At 37.5% G+C, this 20,619-nt stretch overlaps 1 protein-coding gene and 1 long non-coding RNA gene across 2 annotated transcripts in view; one reads left to right on the top strand and one right to left on the bottom strand.

Annotated features, from left to right (window-relative positions):
- Positions 1-20,619, bottom strand: part of LOC101100420 (solute carrier family 5 member 4) — a 39,339-nt gene that overhangs the window by 15,247 nt on the left and 3,473 nt on the right. Inside the window, exons 4-8 of the mRNA XM_003994827.4 lie at positions 19,289-19,348; positions 16,954-17,058; positions 12,882-12,987; positions 4,769-4,849; positions 2,235-2,455 (exon numbers count right to left, since the gene is read on the bottom strand). Coding sequence (XP_003994876.3) covers positions 2,235-2,455; positions 4,769-4,849; positions 12,882-12,987; positions 16,954-17,058; positions 19,289-19,348 — 573 coding nt within the window. The remainder of the gene's footprint in view (positions 1-2,234; positions 2,456-4,768; positions 4,850-12,881; positions 12,988-16,953; positions 17,059-19,288; positions 19,349-20,619) is intronic.
- Positions 1-20,619, top strand: part of LOC123381303 — a 28,844-nt gene that overhangs the window by 7,366 nt on the left and 859 nt on the right. The window contains exon 3 of the long non-coding RNA XR_006588146.1: positions 12,825-12,930. This is a non-coding gene — a long non-coding RNA (uncharacterized LOC123381303). The remainder of the gene's footprint in view (positions 1-12,824; positions 12,931-20,619) is intronic.

The following is a 20,619-nucleotide window of genomic DNA, read 5'->3' as shown; positions in this document are numbered from 1 at the left end:
ATCCTTAGACAGAAGGCTTGAAGCAGAAAGTTGGAGGGACAATACAAATTATATGTAAAATAGGGGATTCCTGTCAGAAAATAAGCAGGGTCCGGGTATCAGATCTAAGGGTGAATATGAGGCCACCTAAATATAGGAGATAAGTCATGTGGTCAGTGGCAAAATATAAACAATAAAGATTTTTGCACAAATCAGTGAAAGAGTACATTCTTTGGGAGACATGTTGATAAAATCAGTTTATTATACAGAGAAAAAGAAAAATTATCTCACACTGATACAAGTGACCATTGATTCAAGATAGTCCATTTTGGACCATTGATCCCAAAATGTGAAATTTTAAGTTTGACTTGACAGAGACTATCTGGGGTGAAGAAAACTTCAAAACAGAAAACAAAACAAACTTACATGCTATAAAAAGGAACATACAGAAAACCAAAAATAAGATCTTGGGGGTCATAAATACAAAGGCAGAAAAACTGAAGGATAATATTGAGGTAATTTCCTAGAAAATAGAGCAAAAAGACCAAGATATGGTAGATGTGGAGGAAAGATAAGAACACTAGAAAACCAGTTGAGGAAGACCAACACCCAAAGTGGAAGTTCTCCAAAGGAAAACAAAATGCAAGAAATCAAAGAATTCCACCAATTCATTAAAGACATCCATTACTATATTAAACTTGTTCACAGTAGTCCATCACAGTGAACAAAAAAAGACCTACACACAATAGCACATTGTATGAAATTTCAGAACACTGAGGACAAGGGCAAGATAAACTTCCCAAGAGAAAAGACACGTTACATCCAAAGGATCAAGAATAACTTCAGGCTTTTCGACAGCAATGGTGGAAGTCAAAAGATGGTAATTTATGGCTGGAAAATTATTTAAGGCCTAGAAATGTGTACATGGCCAGAGGATCAATTTGGGAAAAGTTGGAGTGAAGACATCTTCAAACATGAAGACAAATTCACAATAGATGTATCTCCTGTGTTTCTCAGGAACTTACTGGAGAATTCAATTGCCCTGAAAGAAGTAAACCAAGAAAGAAGATGATGTGGGATACTTGAAATATGATATATAATCCAAGGATGAGCCAAAGAGAACCCCAAATATGGTAGTAAAGGGGGTCCTGGATTAGGATGGGCACTAGGCACAGAGAACAACCCAGCAGTTTGTGAGAGGCCAAAGGTTTTAAGAGAAAATGAGAAAAAGAGTTGGTAGGATATTTGATGTGTTTGCAAGTACACATCAAGGAGATTTAGGCAATCTGCAGAAAGCTTGGTGTTTAATGAGTAATAATTACCAAGAAAATTTAAAACACAAAAAATAAGACTTATTTATTCTAGAGAAAAGAAAAAGCTAAAGAAAAATCAATCAGAGAATATCATGTGGTTTAGCTGTGGATTATATTTATGTAGCTACAAAAATGGTAGCACTGAATGCTGATCTCACCAAAATTGTGAATTAGTTTTACTGGAAGATGGAGGATTGAAGATAAAAAATTGAAAAAGCTAGGGGCGCCTGGGTGGCTCAGTCAGTTAAGCGTCCGACTTCAGCTCAGATCATGACCTCACAGTTTGTGAATTTGAGCCCTGCGTTGGGCTCTGTGCTGACAGCTCGTAGCCTGCAGCCTGCTTTGGATTTTGTGTCTCCCTCTCTCTCTGCCCTTTCCCTGCTTACACTCTGTCTGTCTCTCTCTCTCAAAAATAAATAATAAAAACATTAAAAAAAGAAAAAAAAAGAAAAGAAAGAGCTAAACCCGCATCTTTCATTATTGGAAGCCAGTGTAAAAATCCTAAAACTGGAAAACCAAAAGGGATCAATAGAAACATTTATTTAAATCACCTGGGGAACAAATTTACAAGCAAATTCTGATTCAGTGGGTCTGGGTAGCATCTGAGAACAGTTATTTCTAATGAGCTTCAAGGTGACATTCACTCCAATGGTACACAGGCCATGCATTGAGTACAAGGATTTAGAGAAGAAACATACATACCAAAATACCTAACCAAAGGAGTCAATAATGTTTGCTTTTGAGAGTCAAGAAATGAGTAGAGAGCAGGACACCAGACAACTATTTATCATAACAAGACTTGTAGAAGTGTTTGACTCTTTAAATGATGTGTGTTTGTGCATGTGTATGTGTATATATGTGTACAAAATAGAAACTAGATGCTTTTCTATGAGGAGAAAAAGAACAACATAAACATATTTACACACCACACACATACTTCACCTGATCTGTGCACCAGTACCACACAGCAACAATGGTCATTCCAAATATCATTCCTGGCCATGGAATATCTCCAGTGACAGCATCTCGGAAGATGTGAAAGGAGTCAGCCTGAGGAGTGTAGCACTTGGGATTGATTGTCAGGTTGTCCCCCTCAACTATGGATGGGATGGCATTCATGTACTTCTCTGTAAAACTCTCATAGCCTCCCACTTTAGCAAATGCTGCAAAGGTATTGGATAAAATGAAATGTTATACACAAATCTAAGACATCTGTTGTTCATAATTATTCCTTTGTGGTGGAAGTGTCCAATCATCTCCAATCAGCCTGGTCAAATCCTTAGTGTTCTCAGAGGACTCATGTCTTTCTAATACTACTGGCATTGGTAATGCTATCATGCTTTCACAATGTACAGGAAGCAAATCACCCTTTAACTTTTCTTCTTATTGAAAATTTTCTTCTTCTCTTGAAAATTTTTAGTGTCTATGTTTATGGTAAAAATAAAAATTGTTATCCAACAGACTGATATTGATATCTCACAACCATCTAGAACAGAGATAAAACATGAAGATGAGGTAACAGAGTGAGCCTAACAATTAGCCATCAGAAAGCCCCTACTCCTCTGAATGGACCAGAAGTAATGGTCTCTGTTCCTGATATAAAGTCTGACTGTTTTGACTTTATGCACAGTCTGTTTTTTGGTGCAATACTGACTGTATTCTTTCTATGTTACAACAAAAAATGGGAAGATAAGGAGCAGAAATTAGAGGTAGCAGTTTATGTATGGTGAGGTGAAATGGTGAGGCTCAGCCTGCGGGGGGGGGGGGGCTGGAAAGGCAAGACAGGTGTAGAAAAGAACCATAATGAGAATGTATGGGTGGCTCAGTCAGTTAAGTGTCTGACTCTTGATTTCGGCTAAGGTCATGATCTCATGGTTTGTGGGATCGAGCTCCACATCAGGCTCTGCATTGGCAGTGTGGAGCCTGCTTGGGATTCTCTCTCTGCACTTTCTCTTTCAAAATAAATAAATTAATTAATTAACTAAAAAAAAGAACCATAATGGATGGAAACCTTAGAAAGAAGGATGAGCCCAGGCTTCTCAGCCCACTTAGTATAGTTTCAAATAGTGCAAAATTCATCTGAGTATCATATATCTGTAGAGTTGAGGTTGACATTATTTTACTTTTTCATTACTTATTTCATTTAGCATCAAAAATGTTTGCATGTGCCAAACATTGTGGTGGGATTATATGCAAAATGAATGTACAAGGCAGGATCCCAATACAAAGGAGGATACAGACAATACAAGGAAATTGTTCTGTTAAGGGGAATATTGTTTGTGACAACAATACATGAAGAATGCTGGAAGATGAGAGATTCCATCCTAAGGATGGGAGAAGGCTTAGAGAGTTTGATGCCAGAGGTCCATCACCAAAGCCAGACACCAAAGAACCATAAATAAGAATATCAAAGAATTCCTGGTTAACTAAATAGAAAGTTTGTAAAGAATTGGTCCTAACAATGGCCTCTGGAGCAGCACTTTCAGTAATGATAGAACTTTCGGTAATGATAGAATTCTATATATTCTATATCTGTGCTGTCAAATATGAAAACTACTAGCTATATATTAAGCACTTGAAATATGGCTAGGCAAATCAGAAACTGAATTTTACATTTTGATTAATTTATTTTTTATTGTTTTTTAATTTAAATAGCCATATGTGACCAATCGCATTCATTTTGTGTCAAAATCATCAACTCTTTTTGGGCATTTGTTGTCTTTGCAGTTCTGTCAGTTTTTGCTTCATATTATCTTCAAGCCCTGTGATTAGGGTTCATGAATATTCACAACTGTATTCAGTGCAGCTTGAGTGGATGGAATATGGTGGCTGCAGGACAGAGGAGAGATGAAAAGACACTTATTTTCATCTTATATCCTTTTTACTGTATGCATGGATTTCCTGTCCAAAGTTAAATAAGTAGCATAATAAAAGAAAACAAAAATAGGCAAGCTATAAGTTAAATTCATCAGTAGTGCTTGCTGCATGACTTAAGAGAAATATACAAACTGTGTTTGTATATTCTAACAATAGAGGGAGTAACATACTTTAATAATTTCCATCTGAAACAGTCACAGTGAAGTTAATAGTCAGTTGTCTTAAACTGTTCTTACTATTTAATACTTATTTTTATGAAGATTCTACATGATGGTTTATGTGCATTGAATCCAGTGCACCAATAGTTGTGTAAAATTATCAACCCAGTGACACTGATTTTGTCTATTTCAAACACAAACATATTAAGATTAAAACTGAGGAATAATTTTTTAAAGAAAGTAAAGTTCTTCCCCCCTCATTTTCTCATGCTGAGATAGTACAGCAAGAAGTTAGGCAGATGCTTCAATGATGTATTATACGTATGTCGAAAAGTGTGACCACATAGAACAGGGAGGCAGTAGTAAAGAGCAGATGGACTGAACAGACACAAATCTCATGATTTCCAGCCCCAGGGCACTGCTCCCACTGTCATCACTTACCATACCCCATGAGAATAAAGGAACCGATCAGCATGATGATGGTCTGGAGGGTGTCTGTGTAAATAACTGAGGCCAAGCCCCCTGTGTAGAGAAAGAAAAGAATCAGGATATTTTTTCCCTGTACTCTCATCTCTTTGCCTTCACTTTTAGGTTTTCCTCAAACCAAACCCTAGAAACTCAGCAAAGAATATATGAAAAGTTCTTGACTGGGCCACAAGCTCCTCTTGGCATCATTATCTCCTTAGTATTTATGTGTCACATTAACCCTCTTGTCTCCCTTATCTTGCCTCGACTCAAAGTTTCTATGAATTATACTGGAATTTCACCCTTATGTGAGTTTTTGAATACCAAATAGCAGAAAAGGCAAAACTTTTGGAACCAGAGTATATTATGCTAAGTGAAATAAGTTAGTCAAAAACAAATACCATATGATTTTGCTCATAATTAAAAAGCAAAACGGGCACCTGAGTGGCGCAGTCAGTTAAGCGTCCGACTTCAGCCAGGTCACGATCTCACGGTCCGTGAGTTCGAGCCCCACGTCAGGCTCTGGGCTGATGGCTCAGAGCCTGGAGCCTGTTTCCGATTCTGTGTCTCCCTCTCTCTCTGCCCCTCCCCCGTTCATGCTCTGTCTCTCTCTGTCCCAAAAATAAATAAACGTTGAAAAAAAAAATTAAAAAAAAAAAAAAGCAAAACAGATGAACATAGTGGAGGGAAGGAAAAATAAAATAATATATAAACAGAGAGGGAGGCAAACCGTAAGAGACTCTTAAATATAGAGAACAAACTGAGGTTGCTGGAGGTGAGTTGGGTGGGGGGATGGGCTAAACTGGCGATTGGCATTAAGGAGGGCACTTGCTGGGATGAGCACTGGGTGTTATATGTTATAAGTGCTGAATCACTAAATTCTATTCCTAAAACCATTATTACAATATATACTAACTAACTTGAATTGAAAAAAAAATTTAAAAGAAAGAAAAGGCAATACTTCATTATCATGAAAGTTTTCCCCTTAACTATCTCTCAATTCACTCCATTTAGCGCAGTATACTAGTTCTCAAAAAATAGGGCAATTTTTGCTCTAGTATTGGCACATATCATTGTTTCATAAGTTGAATGCCAGATATAGCTCTTGACTTGTGTTTTGCTCGAGTGTTATGCAAACAGCAACTTCTTTTTCAACTCTAGACTTGCTAGACTCTCAGTCAACAAGCTATTTCCTTCTAAGAGTATCATGGGAAAATAAGGCTGATCGTAAATAGAAGACTTATGTCTTCATCTTTCATTTATTTTGAAACATATGCTATATGTATGAAAATTGCTCTAGAACTATCTTGATTGTTCCAGCTGTTATTTTTCTTTATTTTTTCCAACTAAACTTGTATAGTTTCATTTTCATAAGTTAGTAAGTGTTGGATGTTAGGCCCATGAGAGCCTGCTTGGACCATTGCCACATACTTTATCCCAACAACCAACTCACTGCTCCAGTTCTTCTCTCCTGATTCTGCCTTTCAGAGCCCAGGCATCCTGTACTTATTTGGGCGCTGCCTTGGATTTGTCAATCCCATGTCTGAGCTGCTGTTTCATTTTAACTTTCCATGTGTATGCTATGCTGGATTCCAAATGGCAATCTGGGCCCTAAACAAAAAGCTGAGACAAATCACCATTTCCCCACTGTACCTACCACATTATTATCTTCAGTCAAGGTGCTTACACCTAATAGTGAGGATTTTTTTTTTTTTGAAATGGAAATGTTCTGGATATGCAGAGTCAAATGCTTCCTTCTCAGTTTAGTAATTAACTTTAAAAAATTTTAATTCCAATATAGTTAACATATGGTGTTATATTAGTTTCAGTTGTACAATATAGGATTCAATAATTCCGTACATCACCCATTGCTCATCACAATGAGTGCACTCCTTAAGCCCCACCACCTATTTCACCCATTCCCAACACACCTCCCTTCTGATAACTATCACTTTGTTCTCTATAGTTAAGAGGCTGTTTCTTAGTTTCTCTCTCTCTCTCTTTTCTTTTCCTTTGCTCATTTGTTTTGTTTCTTAAATTCCACATATGAGTGAAATAATATGGTATTTGTCTTTTCTGACTAATTTATTTCACTTAGCATTATATTCCTTAGCTCCATCCGTGTTGCTGCAAATGGCAAGATTTCATTCTTTTTTATGGCTGAATAATATTCCATGGTGTGTGTGTGTGTGTGTGTGTGTGTGTGTGTGTGTGTGTGTGTATCAACATAATCTTTATCCATTTATCTATCAAAGGACACTTGGGCTGCTTCCATAATTTGGCTATTGTAAATAACGCTGTTATAAACATATGGGTGCATGTATCCCTCCAAATTAGTTTTTGTTTTTTGTTTTTTGTCTTTTTTTGAGTAAATACCCAGTGTGATTACTGGATCATAGGGTAGTTCTATTTTTAACTTTTTGAGTAAACCCCATACTGCTTTCCAGTGGTTGCACCAGTTTGCATTACCACAAACAGTGCACAAGCGTTCCTTTTTCTTCACATTCTTGCCAAAACTTGCTTCTTGTGTTGTTGATTTTAGCCATTCTGACAGGTGTGAGGTGAATCTCATTGTAATTTTGATTTGAATTTTCCTGATAGTGAGTGATAGTGAACATCTTTTCATGTGTCTGTTGGCCATCTGTACGTCTTCTTTGGAGAAATGTCTGTTCATGTCTTCTGCCCATTTTTTAACTGGATTATTTTTTATTTTTTTATTTTTTTGGTGTTGAGTTGGATAAATTCTTTATATATGTTGGATACTAACCCTTTATAGAATATATCATTTACAGATATTTTTTCCCAGTTGGTAGGTTCCCTTTTAGTTTTATTGGTTGTCTCCTTTGCTGTGCAGAAGGTTTTTATTTTGATGAAGTCCCAATAGTTTATTTTTGTTTTTATTTCCACTGCCTCAGGAGACATCTAGAAAGCTGTTGCTATGGCCAATGTCAGAGAAATTACTGCACGTGCTCTCTTTAAGTATTTTTATTGTTTCCAGTCTCACATTTAAGTCTTTCATCCATTTTGATTTGTGTGTGTGTGTGTGTGTGTGTGTGTGTGTGTGGTGTAAGTGGTCCAGTTTCATTCTTCTATATGTTCACCATCCAGTTTTCCCAACACCATTGGCTGAAGAGACTGTCTTTTTCTCATTGGATATTCTTTCCTGCTTTGTGAAAGATTAAATGATCATATAATTGTGGGTTTATTTCTGGGTTTTCTATTCTGTTCTATTGATCTATGTATTATTGGTGTGCCAGTACCATACTGTCTTGATGACTACAGCCTTGTGATGTAACTTGAAATCCAGAATTGTGATTTCTCCAGCTTTGATTTTTCTTTTTCAAAATTCTTTTGGCTATTTGAGGTCTTTTCAGGTTCCATACAAATTTTAGGATTGTTTGTTCCTGCTCTGTGAAAAATGCTTTTAGTATTTTGATACAGATTATATTAAATATGTAGATTGCTTTGGGTAGTATAGACATTTTAACAATATTCATTCTTCTGATCCATGAATATGGAATGTCTTTCCATTTCTTTGTGTTGTCTTTCTTTCCTTTCATCAGTGTTTTATAGTTTGCAGAATACAGGTCTTTCACCTCTTTGGCTAGGCTTATTCCTACATATCATATTATTTTTGGTGCAATTGTAAATGGGATTCATTTCTTTTTTCTTTTTTAATTTTTAACATTTACTTATTTTTGAGAGACAGAACATGAATGGGGGAGGGGAAGAGAGAGAGACACACACACAGAATCCAAAGCAGGCTCCAGGCTTTGAGCTGTCAGCACAGAGGCCAACGTTGGGCTCATACCCAAGAATCGCAAGATCATGACCTGAGCCATAGTCAGATGCTTAACAGATTGAGCCACCCAGTGCCCGTGGGATTCATTTCTTAATTTCCCTTTCTACTGCTTCATTTTTGGTGTATAGAAATACAGATTTTCATACATTTATTTTGTATCCTGTGATTTTACTGAATTCATTTATAAGTTCTAGAAGATTTTTGGTGGAGTCTTTAGGGTTTTTTATGTGCAGTATCATGTCATTCTGTAAATAGTAAAAGTTTTACTTCTTCTTTATTGATTTGGATGCCTTTTATATCTTTTCAATGTCTGAAGGCTGTGGTTAGGACTTCCAGTACTATGTTGAATAAAAGTGGTGAGAGTGGACATCCTTGTCTTGTTCCTGACCTTGGGGGGAAAGCTCTCAGTTTTTCCCCATTGAGTGTGATGTTCGCTGTGGGTTTTTCACATATGGCATTTATTATGTTATAGTATGTTCCCTCTAAACCTATTTTGTTGACGGTTTTTCACCAAGAATGGATGTCGTACTTTGTAAAATGCTTTTTCTGCATCCATCTACTAAAATGATCACATGGTTTTTATCCTTTCTTTTATTGATGTGATGTTGATTGATTTGCGAATATTGAACCATATTTGCAACCCAGGAATAAATCCCACTTAATCATTGTGAATGATTTTTAAAATATATTTTGTTGGATTTGGTTTACTTGTATTTTGTTGAGGATTTTTGCATTTATGGTTGTTAGAGATATTGGCCTAAAGTTCTGTTTATTTATTATTTATTTATTTATTTATTATTATTTTTTTTGGTAATGTCTTTATCTGGTTTTGATGTCAGGATGATACTGGTCTGATAGGATAAACTTGGAAATTTTCCTTCTTCTTTTATTTTTTTGAAATAGTTTGGGAAGAGAATATCCAATGGAAAAAAGACAGTCTCTTTAACAAATGGTGCTGGGAGAACTGGACAGCAACATGCAGAAGATTGAAACTAGACCACTTTCTCACACCATTCACAAAAATAAACTCAAAATGGATAAAGGACCTGAATGTGAGACAGGAAACCATCAAAACCCTAGAGGAAAAGCAGGAAAAGACCTCTCTGACTTCAGCTGTAGCAATTTCTTACTTGACACATCCCCAAAGGCAAGGGAATTAAAAGCAAAAATGAACGACTGGGACCTTATGAAGATAAAAAGCTTCTGCACAGCAAAGGAAACAACCAACAAAACTAAAAGGCAACCAATGGAATGGGAAAAGATATTTGCAAATGACATATTGGACAAAGGGCTAGTATCCAAAATCTATAAAGAGCTCACCAAACTCCACACGCGAAAAACAAATAACCCAGTGAAGAAATGGGCAGAAAACATGAATAGACACTTCTCTAAAGAAGACATTCGGATGGCCAACAGGCACATGAAAAGATGCTCAACGTTGCTCCTCATCAGGGAAATACAAATGAAAACCACACTCAGATATCACCTCACACCAGTCAGAGTGGCCAAATGAACAAATCAGGAGACTATAGATGCTGGAGAGGATGTGGTGAAATGGGAACCCTCTTGCACTGTTGGTGGGAATGCAAATTGGTGCAGCCGCTCTGGAAAACAGTGTGGAGGTTCCTCAAAAAAGTAAAAATAGACCTACCCTATGACCCAGCAATAGCACTGCTAGGAATTTACCCAAGGGACAGAGAAATACTGATGCATAGGGGCACTTGTACTCCAATGTTTATAACAGCACTCTCAACAATAGCCAAGTTATGGAAAGAGCCTAAATGTCCATCAACTGATGAATGGATAAAGAAATTGTGGTTTATATACACAATGGAGTACTATGTGGCAATGAGAAAGAATGAAATATGGCCCTTTGTAGCAACATGGATGGAACTGGAGAGTGTGATGCTAAGTGAAATAAGCCATACAGAGAAAGACAGATACCATATGGTTTCACTCTTATGTGGATCCTGAGAAACTCAACAGAAACCCATGGGGGAGGGGAGGGAAAAAAAAAAGAGGTTGGAGTGGAAGAGAGCCAAAGCATAAGAGACTGTTAAAAACTGAGAACAAACTGAGGGTTGATGGGGGGTGGGAGGGAGGAGAGGGTGGGTGATGGGTATTGAGGAGGGCACCTTTTGGGATGAGCACTGGGTGTTGTATGGAAACCAATTTGACAATAAACTTCATATATTGAAAAAAAAAGAAATAGTTTGGGAAGAATAGTTATTAACTGTTTTTTAAATGTTTGGTAGATTTTGCCTGTGAAGCCATCTGGTCCTGGACTTTTGTTTGTTGGGAGTTTTTTGATTACTGATTCAATTTTATAACTGGTAATTGGTCTGGTCACATTTTCTATTTCTTTCAGCTTCAGTTTTTGTTGTTTATATGTTTCTAGGAATTTATCCATTTCTTCTAAGTTGTCTAATAAGTAGGCGTACAGTTTTTCATAATGTTCTCTTACAATTGTTTGTATTTCTGTATTGTTGGTTGTTATTTTTCCTCTTTTGTTTGTGTTTTTGTTTATTTGAATTCTCTCTCTCTCTCTCTGATGAGTCTGGCTAGAGGTTGATCTATTTTGTTAATCTTTTCAGAGACCCAGATCCTCGTTTCTTTGAGGTGTTCTATTTTTTTAAATCATTTATTTCTCCTGTAATCTTTATTATCTCCTTCCTTCTGCTGGTTTTGGGTTTTGTTTGTTGTTCTTTTTCTAGGTCATTTAAGTGTAAGGGTAGGTTGTTTGAGATTTTTCTTGCTTTGATGTACGCTTATATTTCTATTTACTTCCTTCTTGGGGCTGCTTTTCCTGCATCCCAAAGGTTTTGGACTGTCATTCATTTCCACTTGTTTACATGTATTTTTTTTTAAATTAATGTTTTATTTATATTTGAGAGACAGAGAGACAGAGAGCAAGTGGGGAAGGGGCAGAGAGAGAGGGAGACACAGAATCTGAAGCAGGCTCCAGGCTCTGAGCTGTCAATGCAGAGCCCTACAAGTGGCTTGAACCCACGAATTGTGAGATCATAACCTGAGCTGAAGTTGGATGCTTAACTGACTGAGCCACCCAGCCCCTCCTGTATCTTCCTTCTTTTCTTTCTTTCTTTCTTTCTTTCTTTCTTTCTTTCTTTCTTCTTCTTGATTTTCTAGTTGACCCATTCATTGTTTAGTAGGATGTTGTTTAACCCCCATGTATTTGTGGTCTTTCCAAATATTTTTCTTGTGGTTGACTTCTGGTTTCATAGTGTTGTGGTCAGAAAAGATGCATGGTATTATTTCAATCTTTTTGTATTTGTTGAGGCCTGATTTATGACCTAGTATGTGATCTATTCTGGAGAATTTTCCATGTACACTTGAAAAGAATGTGTATTCTGCTGTTTTAGTTGTTTTAGTTCTGAATATCTGTTAAATTCATTTGGTCCAGTGAATCATTCAAAGTCACAGTTTCCTTATGTTCTTCTGTTTAGATGATCTGTCCATCAATGTAAGTGGGGTGTTAAAGTCTCCTAGAATTATTGTATTACAATGGGTTAGTTTAGTTCCTTTATGTTTGCTTTTAACTGTTTTTTTTTAAAGTTTTTTTTTAACGTTTATTTATTTTTGAGACAGAGAGAGACAGAGCATGAATGGGGGAGGGGCAGAGAGAGAGGGAGACACAGAATCAGAAGCAGGCTCCAGGCTCTGAGCCATCAGCCCAGAGCCCAACGCGGGGCTCGAACTCATGGACCGCGAGATTGTGACCTGAGCTGAAGTCGGACGCTTAACCGACTGAGCCACCCAGGCGCCCCTGTTTTTAACTGTTTTATATGTTTGGGCACTTCTATGTTGGGTGCACAAATATTTACGATTATTATATCTTCTTGTTGGATTGTGTCCTTTATTATTATATAGTGTCCTTTTTTGCTTCTTTTTACAGTCTTTGTTTTAAGGTCTATTTTACCCAATATAAGTATTGCTACTCTGGCTTTCTTTTGATATCTATTTTCATGGTAAATATTTCTTTAGTTCCTCACTTTCAATATGCATGTGTCTTTAGGTCTGAAATGAGTTCTTGCAGGCAGCATATAGATGAGTCTTGTTTTTTAAGCTGATTCTGTCACTCTATAATACTGAGGATTCTGTTTGCTTTGCTCTAGTTGTGCTTCTGGGCCTGTGCTTGACTCTCATAGTGGGAATAAAGGGATAGCCATAACCTTGGTGGTAACAAGGCTAACACTGAGTTGCTAATTGCAGGTTGGTGTGAGATCAGCAGAAGACAGCATGACTGAGCTAAACTGGCAGCAAACTCACCAGTGATCGTGTAAATAGCAGTTATAGCCAAGAGGATGAAGATTGCCAGGTAAAGGTCCAATCCCAAGGCCAGCTTGATGAATATGGCTCCAGAAAATATGTCTGACTAAAAAGGGAATAGGATGGGAAAGAAACATGCACCACATCATTTAGCTCTTTAGTGATGATTTCCCACTAATATTTGCTGTATCTATACATGACATCTCTGCAATACAATTATGAACTCCTTGGAAGCCAGATCTAATCCTCAGGGGATTAATTATTGGACTGATCATAGATAGGAACAATGGGTGAGTGAACAGAAAGTAAGAAATGTCTATGCTATAGCTTGCATAGACTACTCTTTCATGATTGTCAGCAGAGAAACAATGATTAAAAGTAGAGTAGTATGAGACAGTAAAGCAATGGTTTCTGTTAAGGAGGAAGATACTTGAGCACACTTAGGATAGTAGAAAATAACAGGAAAATATGATAGAGGGGGTAATTATGAAGCAAATGCCAGAAACATTGAGAAGAGATGGGATCAAGAATAGGCATAGGGTCAAGTGTTAGCCTTTTACAAAAAGGAAGACTCTTCATCTTCAGACTGGTGTAAAGAAGGAAAGAATGAGGCAAATGTAGATTTTTTTAAGTGGGGGATGAGTGGTTCATGCTTAAATTTTCTAGATAAAAAGGGAGATGAGATGTTTTGATAAGAGGCAGAGGACTAGTAGTTAAAAAAGGTTGTGGAGGGGCTCCTGGGTGGCGCAGTCAGTTAAGCGTCCGACTTCAGCCAGGTCACGATCTCGCGGTCCGTGGGTTCGAGCCCCGCGTCGGGCTCTGGGCTGATGGCTCGGAGCCTGGAGCCTGTTTCCGATTCTGTGTCTCCCCCTCTCTCTGCCCCTCCCCCGTTCATGCTCTGTCTCTGTCCCAAAAATAAATAAACGTTAAAAAAAAATTAAAAAAAAAAAAAAAGGTTGTGGATCATTTAGGACAGTTATTGAGAGCACCAGAGAAAAATCATAAAGAAATACAATAAAAGGATTATTGGTTGAGGTTTAGAGGCCAGGAAGGGGTCCTACAGAGAGACCTTAAGATGTAAGACCATGTGCACCCTGCACTACCTGGATCCCTGTGTCCCAAAGTGTGCTTTCCAGCCTCCTGGATCTTCAACACAAACTTGTGCTAGCCCCACTTGGATCTGCCCCTTCAACTCTGATCCTCCCAGATTCCATATCAAAACCTCCAAACCAAACCAAAACCCTAGAAACATCACATAAGCATGTTAGTTAGAAACACAGGAGTAAAATCCCTGCGTGCATGCACAGAGTAAGTGGGAAGCTGGATTAAACCAGGTTTGGAGTTTTTCTAGGGGAGTTCAATGAAAGGAAAGACATGCAAAGAAATTGAGGCTATGTGCCAAAGAGTGATCATAAAGATGGAATTGAAGAAAAAGGAAAGCATGAGTGAGGTGAGGGAAAGGATAAGATATCAGGATTCAGAATTAGAAGAATTAGAGGTAGGTTTCTTTGTAGAACATGAATTTGGAAGTGGTGTCACAGTATATGGTTAACTTTCCCCCTAATATTTGAAATAAAACCTAATGTTTTATCATCCCAGTAGGTATTTGTATGGGTGAAAAGCCTATTCTTGAACCTAACGCTGAGTTACAAACCCAAAGTACTTTCTGCAGCTTTATCACTGGGTTTACAAGGAGTTCAACCACTATGTAAATTGAGGCAAGATTTAACTTTTTATAAATTGGATATTTGCAAAGAAATTATTTACCATTTTAGAATAGATATCACCTACTGAGATGTCACCATAAAACACACCTGCATTTGTCTGCATTTATAGCTGTCATGTTCATACAGATTTACATAGTGGGGAGTTATTCAACCACAGCATTAGGGCTTGTATATTCATGCTGAATCATTTACATATGAAAACACATATTATCATATTATGAGTTTCTTGACTTTCTTCTCTTTTATATAGTACAATGAAAGCATTAAATTAATATTTACAAAATGATATATAAACATATTACCAATGATTTTTTTATGGTGGCAAGATAAATAACATAAAACTTGCCATTTTTGCATGTACAATTCAATGGAATTAATTACATTTACAATGATCATAAAATATTTCTCATGAAAGGAAGGCATTTAATGCTACAGGATTTTCTTTTGCTGTTAATATTATTAAGACAATTGTCATATCTGAATAAAGTCTGTAGGTTATGTATGTTTGTATCAAGATTAAGTTCCTGATCTTAAAATTTGCAGTGTGGTTTTCTAAAAGAATATCAGTGTGTGTAGGGCATTCAGACTGAAATATTTAGGGATCAAGATGCACCAGGTCTGCTATGATTCTCAGTATAGGTATTAGTGGAGGTTGAGAACCAGTGAATAAGATGATCTCTTTCAAACCTGATGCAGGGGAGACTGAAAGTTACCCTATTTTAACTCCTCATAATGAGCTGTTTAATGAATAACTAGGACAGACTCTGCTATCAAAGTGTAATAATACACAAAAGGTCATGTCTAAGATTAATCACTATTAATATCACTTGAAACATAGCCTCGTAGGTAAGACACTGCTGCCACCGTGTCTTTCCAGCTAAGTTACACACATGTTCTTTGCCTTTCCTGCTCCTCCATCCAGCTCCTCAAGAATCCATCCCTTCCCTGCCACTAGGAACCTTCCACTTCAGGAGACTGCATTCCTCAGGGTCCCATTTTGCTCCAGCACCTTGTTCACATTCTTTAGGATCACAAAGCTGTACATGTCAGAGCCAGAGGAAAAACGGGAGATCACTGAATTCCACCCACTTGTGGAATATATAGGCTTCTCTGCTTTGCTTGGCCTCTCCTAAGTTTCTTATCTTGAGGACTTGTTTAAGCACCGCCCCCCCCCCCGACCATGCCTCCATTTCCACCCAGCAGGGACCACTCCATTTCCTGGGTGTCCCTAGAATGTCTCCTATGCTTGTCCACACAGTCTATTCCAGTTCACTTCTTAATATATTTTCATATACCGTCATAAAATGCTAATGATTTCATGTGTATAATTCTTATATTCTTTTTTTTTTAAAGTAGGCTTCACACCCAGTGCAGAGCCCAGTATGGTCTGAACTTACAACCCTGAGATCAATACATGAGCTGAGATAAAAAGTCAGACACTTAACTGATTGAGCCATCCCTATAATTCTTATATTCTTAACCATATAGTGAACTCCTAGTGCATAAGAATCTTTATTACCCCTAATACAGATACTCAATAATATACAGTGAGTGCTGGAAAATGCTCACGTTGTATTAAGAATCTCATGCCATCTAATCAGAGCAACTGGTTTATTTACAAGAATGACTCAACAGAAAAACAAAAATGCACTTCAGCTTCTTCTTTCATGAACTGCCTAGACTATAAACTTGGAGAAAATTATTTCATTAGTCACCAATACATGAGGATCAAATGTTACTCTCTGTTTTCTACATGTATTGCTGACTCTTCAAATTTCTTTCTTTTCTCCTCAATGATTATCTCCAAGGAATTTAACTTTCCAACAACTTTAGAAATCTTCTGACATTTATTTGTGACATCTGTGCTATAGGGACAGTCTTAGATAAAATAGAGTAAATTTAAGAAGTCATTATAATAATACAAAGCACTTTCCTTCTGGTTCAGGTGCCAGGTAATCAATGAGATGAAAATATAAATATAAATCTTTCCAACAAAGAGAATAAAGAGGTTATTGTATATAGAAAGGCAGGGGACTAGAGAATCCTCCTCCTTTCTACTACTTAATAACTGTGTTCCTTGAATGAAACATTTTGTTCCTCCTGTACATTGTTTTTTCATATCCTTAATGAAAAGGTGGTTTATACTCTGGAGTCTCTCATGACTTGTAACTGAATTTAGGGTTTCTAAAACTCCTTAGTAGAAAGGCCCTAGCTAGTTTAAGATATCCATATGGCTAGACCTATCAGGGCTATCGATAGTCTATACACTCATTTCTCTGATTCTAGTATTCTAGTCTCACCAAGGTAATTGCAAGAAGCAAGAATGCCAGGCGCACTGAACTCACTGAGATTCTCAGAGCCACACAGATGAAGAGGGAGAGGACAGAGAGGTAGATCTGGAGTCGCTTCCCACCAAACCTCTTTCTCAGATATTCTGGCATAGTCATCACCTGCAGAGACAGACATCGACAGGGATTCACCTTCAGAGCCCAGAGCATTCAGATTATTCAACACTTACTAAGTACTTATGTGCATCTGCACTTCTGTAACTGTACCTGGTACCTTAGGAATACAGAGGTGAGTAAAACACAGTCCCTTGGGAGAGCAGAAAGCCTGGAATAAACACAGGCATTGGAATCAGACAATCTTAGGATCCATTCCCAGGTCTGACATTTACTACAAGTGAGACCTTTGGAAATTGACAATTTCTCCAAACCTCCTTTTTCTCATCTATAAAGTAGGGATTTAATATGAAGGTATATGTAAAATACCCACAACAACACCAAGTGCATGGTAGATGTTCAACAAATAATTTTTATTATTTTCATCAATAATTTTGCAGGCCAGTAAAAACAATATTACTTAAAAATAATGAACCACAATTAATGGTTACATAATAAATTGATAATAAAACAAATTGCAGATATATATTTGGCATATATGTATATATTTAATTTAAGTTTTAGTTAACATATGGTGCAATATTGGTTTAAGGAGTAGAATTCAGTGATTCATCACTTATGTACAACACCCAATGCTCATCACAGTTACCCTCTTTACTACCCATTACCCATCTAGCCCATCTCCCATCCACCTCTATTTGGGTATATATATATATATATATATATATATATATATATATGTGTGTGTGTGTGTATATATATATATATATATACATATATATATATATTTAATTTACATCCAAGTTAGCATATAGTGCAACAATGATTTCTGGAGTAGATTCCTTAATGTCCCTTACCCATTTAGCCCATCCCCCCTCCCACAATCCCTCCAGTAAACCCTCTGTTTGCTTTCCACATTTAAGAGTTTCTTATGTTTTGTCCCCCTCACTGATTTTATATTATTTTTGCTTCCCTTCCCTTGTGTTCACCTGTTCTGTGTCTTAAAGTCCTCATATGAGTGAAGCTGTATGATATTTATCTTTCTCTGACTGACTAATTTTGCTTAGCATAATACCCTCTAGTTCCATCCGCATAGTTGCAAATGGCAAGATTTTATTCTTTTTGATTGCCAAGTAATACTTCACTATATATATACCACATCTTCTTTACCCATTCATCCATCGGTGGACCTTTGGGCTCTTTCCTTACTTTGGCTATTGTTGATAGTGCTGCTATAAACATTGGGGTGCATGTGCCCCTTCAAAACAGCACACCTGTATCCCTTGGATAAATACCTAGTAGTGCAATTGCTGGGTTGTAGGGTAGTTCTATTTTTAATTTTTTGAAGAATCTCCACACTGTTTTCCAGAGTGGCTGCACAGGTTTGCACTTATTTGGGTATATATTTATGTGATTATGTTTATTGAAAAGAAGAGAGTTAAATTAAATCTCTAATTGGAAAAAAGTCTGAGGTTATTACTGAAATATGAGATCAACTATGTGATGTGTATTATAAAAGGTGCAGCTTGCTAGTTTTTTATAGCAGATTAAGCTTATGATTTAATTTCCTCCAATTTAAAAGAACATTAAATAAATATTTATATAATATCAAAAACAAAAAGGATAACTCTTGGTGGCTCAGAAACCTCAAACATGGTAAACCACTTCCAAAAACACATGCATGAGTTCTGTGGCATTGATCCTTTTACCAAGGAGAGCATCATTCTACAGAAATTGTTCAAACCTGGTACTAGAAGGGACCCAGGATGAGCAAAAGAATATATGGTGACCTGCAAAGGTATGAGCCAGAAGGCTTGCCCCTGAACACCCTAATCCCAGGAATTATTCCAGGATATAGCACTCCATGGTCTGAGTACCAGCAGTAGAAGAATAAATGTGGGAGGTCTGCTTGGAAAGGCAGAACAGTGGTGGGTGATACCTGGGTTGAAGGGGAGCTCACAGAGCTATGGTATATCCCACTCCTAATTAAAAAAAGAAACTATAAATCTCAGAATGGCAAAAATTAGAATGAAGAAAAATAACATGTGTTGGTGAGGATGTGGTAAAATGGGAACCCTCACAATAGTCATAGGAAAGAAGACAGCTGACTGCAGCCACTTTGAAGAGCAATCTGGTAGCATTTAGTGGATTTATGTAAATGTAAGCACAGAAATCCTGGGACAAGTGATATTACCCAGGTTTCATGACTGAGCAGAAAGAATGAGTGAATAAATGAATGCCTGACAGATGAGAACTGAGAACACCTGCAGGTACTCACCCCTGCCTTGATGTATATGGGGACAAAGAACCATCCTAGAACCAGCAACAGCAGCAAAGCCTACAAAATCCCAGAAAACAGTGTGAAGTTCGAGGGGCTTGGCTTGTGGGACTTACTACTTTATGACCTATGAATCAGAAAACAAAGTAAGTTTGCATGGATCCTGTCCCACTCAACCAATTATGAGCCCAAGACAGCTACAGATTCTTTCCCTCTGTTTCTGTAATTTAGATACAGAAGATAAGAGATCTGAGACCAGCTGGACCCAGGAAGTTCATACTATTTTTGCCAATAGGAATAATTCTTTTTAAAAATAGTTTTTATTTTATTTTTAATTTATTATTATTTGTTTTTAGAGAGAGAGAGAGAGAGCATGGGTGGGGGAGAGAGGCAGAGGGAGAGAGAGAGAGAGAGAGAGAGAGAAAGAGAGAGAGAGAGAGAGAGAGAGAGAGAGAGAGAGAGAGAGAGAATCCTAAGCAGGCTCCATGCTTAACTCAGAGCCCTATGTGAAGCTTGATCCCATGGCCCTAGGATCATGACCTGAGCTGAAACCAGAGTCAGATGCTCAACTGACTGAGCCACTCAGGTGTCCCCAACAGGAGTAATTCTTGAATGGGAGAAGTTATATATAGAGTGACAAAGCAATAAGAAAGCAGTTTGATGAAAGAATATTCCTACTGTCTCCCAAGTCATGCCACACATAATAATGGTAATAGTATAATCTTGCATTAATGTTAATATATACAAAGTCTTCACATATATCACTTGTGTTGTCCTCATAACAACCAGATGAGGCAGATAAGGTAAGTAGTCATTCCTGTTTTATGGAGGGGGAACCTGAGCCTCACAGAGATTAAGGAAGCCCAAGGTCACAGGCTAAAAGAGCTAGACCCTTGGCAACCTGATAATCACACCCACTGGGGCCATAGGGCATGTTGTCCAGTTTATGGCACTATCAAAACAAAACATGGGCCATAGGGCATGTGTGGAGACTGGGTCCATTCTGGAGTCCCTGATACTACTAAAGCAAAGCTAAGGGGAAAATCTTCAACAAGGGATGGGTACAGGTATTTTTGGATGACTCAAGGTCATTTCCTGAGTCTATTCAGGCATGGTCTGTTTATACTTTCACTGTGATCTGACTTGTTTCCACATAAACATCTTCCTCTGACCGAAATGCATAATGTGTATTTGCAAACACCAGAAGAGATACAAGAACAGAAAAAGCTCAGGCACCTCAAGAAATATTAATGCATGTACCCAGTCAAGGGCTAGATGATGAGGTGATATGAATGATATGAGAGGAATTGATCCCTGCCCTTAAAGGACTT

Source organism: Felis catus, chromosome D3 (assembly GCF_018350175.1).
Source record: "Felis catus isolate Fca126 chromosome D3, F.catus_Fca126_mat1.0, whole genome shotgun sequence".
Classification (NCBI taxonomy): domain Eukaryota; kingdom Metazoa; phylum Chordata; class Mammalia; order Carnivora; family Felidae; genus Felis; species Felis catus.
This window is presented reverse-complemented; position numbering and strand designations above follow the sequence as displayed.